The following is a 5367-nucleotide window of genomic DNA, read 5'->3' as shown; positions in this document are numbered from 1 at the left end:
GGAAGCGGGCAGCGACAGCGCCCCCTGCAGCGCGGGCGGTGCCGAGGCCAGGCCTCCGCGTGACGTCACGCCGCCGCCATTGGCAGCGCTCCGGGCCGCGGCTGCCACCGTGTGGCCGCTCGTGGTCATGGCCGTTTTACCGCAAAAAGGGGTAAAAATCAAGACCGCTTTAAACTTTTTTCACATCCCTCTTGTTTACTCTTTTTTAGAGTTTCCATTTTAAAACCGGCTCAAAAATAAGCATAATTCACAAAAAAAATCAGAAAAATCTGACTCCATTTCTCTGTTCCAATAGAATTTATTAATTGCAAAGCCACAGTGCAATTTTCTGTACTGAAGCTTACGAAGCACAACAGCCCACGGTTTATGCTTCAGTCTTGGCCTTTGCAGGGGTTTTGGCCTTCTTCTCTGCCCTGGGCTGAGCTGGGGGCTTGGCAGCGAGCTTGGCCTTGGCCTTCTCTTTCTTCTCTTCCTTAAGTTTATGCTAAAAATAAGACAAAAAAAAACATCAGCACATGATCCAGAGCACTGAACAAACGTCATCGATTTGCAGCTTCCGCGCTCACTCACGTTTTGCGCGTGGCGCAGGATGGTGTTGCGCCGCATGGTTTTGGCGTAGGGGTTCAACTTGATCATGATCCTCAGGTTCTTCAGTGGGTTCTTCTTCAGGACTCTGCGGCGAATCTTCTTCCTGAAAGGCAGAGACACGGCTCACGATCGCATTTCACAATTCAAGCTCTGCTAAATTCTCCCTGAAGTTTGGGGAACCCCAGTTTCTAGTATTTATACTCAAAGATTCCAAGTCTTATCTGACTGAGATTTCTGATTGCAATACAAAGCCTTGCACTGGGAATTAAAAGACTGCGCTTCACATTCATTAGATAAAGTGATTACTTTGGAGCACGCAGCGCCTTCTGGATTTCCTGGCTTCTCATGATCCTTCCAATGTCCGTATTGGTCATCTTGTGCATCGGCAGGCTGCAGAGCAAACGTTCAGAGCGTAAGTCAGATGACAAAAACACGGCTAATTCGATGAAAACAGGCATTTAGGAAAAAATACCGACTGGCGTTCATTTTCCACCTCCCAAAAGAAGAACCCATGCCACTGAGGGGCCACTCCCAAGCCCGACATCATCACTTACTTGTAGTCGCTCTTCAGCGTCGCAGCTTTGCGCCAGGTGCCGTACAAATCGTCCAGCTTGCGGAAGGCGCTTTCGGTCCAAATGCAGAAACGCCCCACGTGGCCGCCGGGAGCGAGTCGCAGCAGGTTCAGCTTGTTCACATCGAGGAGAGTAATTCCTGGAGCAAACCAGACAAACTTTGCAACAAGGAATGCAAGACTCAGCAATAAACAGATGACAAAGTATGCAGGACAGATGTGGGCTCGTTAGCTTCTACACCACAGAGTTATATCACCTACATATTATTAATTTATTACATCTATTATTTTTTTTTTTAAATCAGCCTTTTTTGCAACAAACTCGACAACCTCATTCTTAACTGCTCCAAATGCAGTTTAGGGTTAGTGATGGCCGTAACATTTATCATGAACATCCTTACCACCACCAGAACAGATTCCTAGAAAGAACATTTTAGCTGCTTCAGCAAGTCAGAACTTCCACAAAATCATGTGTTTCAGAAACACGGACCGATGAAGTGGAATCTCATCATCCCAGGCAGACTCAACAAGAGTAAGCGTGCTCCAAGCTGGAATTACCTGGGATGTTCCGGAAAGCTCTAATGATGCCGTTGTCCTCGTTGTAGATGATGCAGGGTCCCCTGCGCTGGATGCGCCGGCGATTCCTCATCTTACCCTTCCCGGCCCGCATACGCTGGGAGGCATAAACCTGTATGAAAATGAAACTGGTGAGCATCCAAAGGAGTCCGAATCCCACTGTGAGACACAACACAGCTGCTTCAGTCAGAACTCCACAATCATCACTGCTCATCTGCAACACGGACCAGTGAGAAGTTCATCATTCTTAAGAGTCAAAAAAAGTGTGGTATTAACATCATGCAACACTGAAATGAAGACAACTAAATAGAGAATAAAGCAGCTCAGCAAGAAATTCACTTTGTTTAAACTCTGTTTCTTGTAATCTTGTTACCAAGGGATTTCTAGTGGCACCAAATTAAAACCAGGCTATGTGGAACTCCTACTGGCAGAGTCAAATCAGCCAGGTTTTGTTCTGAGGCACACACCACAACTCACCTTTTTGATGTCGTTCCAAGCTTTAAGCTTCTTGAGGAGGAGAACGGCTTCCTTGGTTTTCTTGTAACTCTCAACCTTGTCCTCAACAACCAGAGGAAGCTCTGGAATCTCCTCGATGCGGTGACCTAGAGAGGATTTTACAAGACATGAAATTACCCACTGATCTTGGCTGTACGCGCTGCTCGAGGTATTGCTTTGTGTGTTCAGAAGTGACACATCAAAACAGTGGAAATTTAATTTATGATCTAACGATCCCTGAACTTCCCACACTGTGTAACTGCAAAGTACTTTCCCAAGGTACAAGAAACAGAAATACCCCTCCTACCCAAGAACGGACTGCCTCTTAAACTCTTTAAGAGAGAATTTCGTTATCCATGAGAAGCATTGAGCAATTGCACAGCAGCTGACACTGCCCAGGCAAATCCAGGGACAGGATTCCCACCTTTAGACATGACCAGCGCTGGCAGAGCGGACGCTGCCAGGGCGGAGCAGATGGCGTAACGCTTCTGAGTCGTGTTCACCCTGCGGTGCCAGCGCCGCCAAGTCTTGGTGGGGGCAAACATGCGGCCTCCACGGCACATCTACACACAGGCAGTTAAGAACAACGTTTTTGATGCTGCTTTTTCTAGCGGAGTCTTTAGTCCTTGCTCAGTGTTAATTGTTCGTCAACCATCTGCACCAGTTCACCGACAGCAGGCAACTGTCACTGAGCACAGAGTAGGACGCAAATTACGACATCATGGCAAGACAACACGCACCACGAGATTCAAGATACCCACCTTTGCAGTGGGGAGAAAAAATAAACCACAGAATCCCAGAACGTGAGGGATTGGAAGGGACCTCCAAAGCTCATCCAGTCCAATCCCCCTGCCGGAGCAGGAACACCCAGATGAGGTTACACAGGAAGGCGTCCAGGCGGGTTTTGAATGTCTGCAGAGAAGGAGACTCCACAACCTCTCTGGGCAGCCTGGGCCAGGGCTCTGTCACCCTCACTGAGAAGAAGTTTCTTCTCCAATTGAAGTGGAACCTCCTGTGTTCCAGCTTGTGTCTGTTACCCCTTGTCCTATCATTGTTTGTCACCGAGAAGAGCCTGGCTCCATCCTCGTGACACTCACCCTTTAAATAATTCTAAACATGAATGAGGTCTCCCCTCAGTCTCCTCTTCTGCAAACTAAAGAGACCCAGCTCCCTCAGTCTTTCCTCATAAGGGAGATGCTCCACTCCCTCCATCATCTTTGTAGCCCTACGCTGGACTCTCTCCAGCAGTTCCTGTCCTTCTTGAACTGAGGGGCCCAGAACTGGACACAATATTCCAGATGTGGTCTCACAAGGGCAGAGTAGAGGGGGAGGAGAACCTCTCTGCCCTACAACCACCCCTCCTGATACACCCCAGGACGGCATTGGCCTTCTTGGCCACAAGGGCACAGTGCTGGCTCATGAAAGCTTCTGTTCATTAAAGTCTGAATTTGCACACAAAAGGTGCAAATCACACTACAGATTTCTAAAGCCTGGTGGTCCAGATCACTGTAGGTAGCCATTAGCTCAAGTACAAGATGCCATTTCACATTTAGATAGTTAAAAGTCATTTCTGTGCATGATGAGTTCAGCTCTACAGCCGATGCAAGTGGCAGCAATGAAAGGATACATTTCCAAAGGCACCCTGGCCGGAGCGGTGAGTCCCACCCCCTCGGACGCGAGGAATACGAGCCACAGCTCTCCCAGTACCCCATGATTCGGCACTGGTCTGGTGACCTGGAACAGAAAGATTTTAATTCAGGTTGTGATCACACAGCAATTTTCATAAAGTCATTGACAGGCAACTGCCAATCAGAACTTCCACTGTTATCATGGGCTTCAGAAACACGGACCAATGAAGTGGAATCTCATCATTTCAGCACAGCAAATCCTGATCAGGTACATTAACTCTCACTACACTAAAGATCTGTTTAGGCCTGAATCAGGTACTTTAACACACTCCTTTCTAAGCTTGACCCTCAATTTGGAGGCCTGAATTGGCCCTGCTGTTCCTAGTGGGTTAAAATGTTTTGCATAAACATCATAAAACTGAAAACGCACATTTCCAGCACAAATCAGGACGCAGTCGTTGTTTGCACCTATGAGCTTCTGAAGCAGCTCTAAAACACCAATTTGCAGAGTTTTCTTCTTGGCAAACACCTTTCCTGTGGTCAACATGGAGCAGGGACTATAAAGCACCTAAAGAAAACCTATAAAGGTTTTTCATCACAGTTTTCTGCCTGATTCTGGCAGAAATGTTGTGTTCTTCTTGCAAAGGATGCAGATTCCACAACAGTTTCAGTAACAGACGTTTCCAGTAAGACCCCAGAGCACTCCAAGACTTTACCACCGCCTTCCTGTTGGTCTCGCCATACCTGCAAGTTCACTGACGGCGTAGGGCTGCCTGTTGTTCTTGCGCAGGTTGGTGTGAACGAAGTTCACGACGTCAGGGCGAATGGGAGCCTTGAACACAGCAGGCAGGGTGACGTTTTTGCCCGATGCTTCTCCCTTCTCCGAGTAGACCGATATTAACGGTCGAGCACAAGCCTGGAAAGGAATGAGGAAGAAAAATGTAAGTAGAAGTAAAGTAAATTGCTACTCAAATTGAAACTCATCAAATATTGCTCAGAATGAAGGGGTCTTCAGTTCAACAGTGCCAGCACGCTGACAGCAGGCAACTGTCACTGAACACTGGATAAGACGCAAATTACATCATCACAGCAATAATTTTCACCTAAAATAGTTCTCCATAGCACAATCCATTCAGAAAACTACACCTGAGGTTTGAAATGCAATAGATTTCCAAGTCATTTGGGTAAAATTAATCTAGAACTGAACCTCTGGGCTGTTTAGCAACACCTTCTAAATTACTTCTTATTTACTAATCAAGCCTGTATAAAACCCACCTGTGTTTCTTCAGTTAACCAAGAGCTGAAATGCTGTAATCAACCTCTCTAACACAATACAGAGGCTCACAATGACAACAAACAAGCAAACTTAGTGTCAGAGTCCATTTGTTGTAAAGTCTTGGCCCTTTGAACAATCTCTGGTGCCTCAAAATTCACATAGTGAAAAACTGAAGTGCTAGCAGCACCAGCTTCCTTTCAAAAAGCTGAAAGGATGTCCAGCAACAGCCTGCC

The 5367-nt window shown here is 46.9% G+C and overlaps 1 protein-coding gene across 1 annotated transcript; it reads right to left on the bottom strand.

Annotated features, from left to right (window-relative positions):
• Window positions 1-364: 364 nt before the first annotated feature.
• RPL4 (ribosomal protein L4) lies at window positions 365-4822 on the bottom strand (the record flags this gene model as incomplete). The annotated part of the gene is made up of 9 exons (XM_010180647.1): window positions 365-484; window positions 571-691; window positions 895-978; window positions 1143-1299; window positions 1718-1847; window positions 2213-2337; window positions 2655-2793; window positions 3858-3964; window positions 4603-4822. Coding segments are annotated over 9 exons (1203 nt in total), but the record flags the coding sequence as incomplete, so codon positions are not given.
• Window positions 4823-5367: the final 545 nt, after the last annotated feature.

The sequence above is a fragment of the Mesitornis unicolor genome, unplaced genomic scaffold (assembly GCF_000695765.1).
Source record: "Mesitornis unicolor isolate BGI_N332 unplaced genomic scaffold, ASM69576v1 scaffold34893, whole genome shotgun sequence".
Classification (NCBI taxonomy): Eukaryota; Metazoa; Chordata; class Aves; order Mesitornithiformes; family Mesitornithidae; genus Mesitornis; species Mesitornis unicolor.
This window is presented reverse-complemented; position numbering and strand designations above follow the sequence as displayed.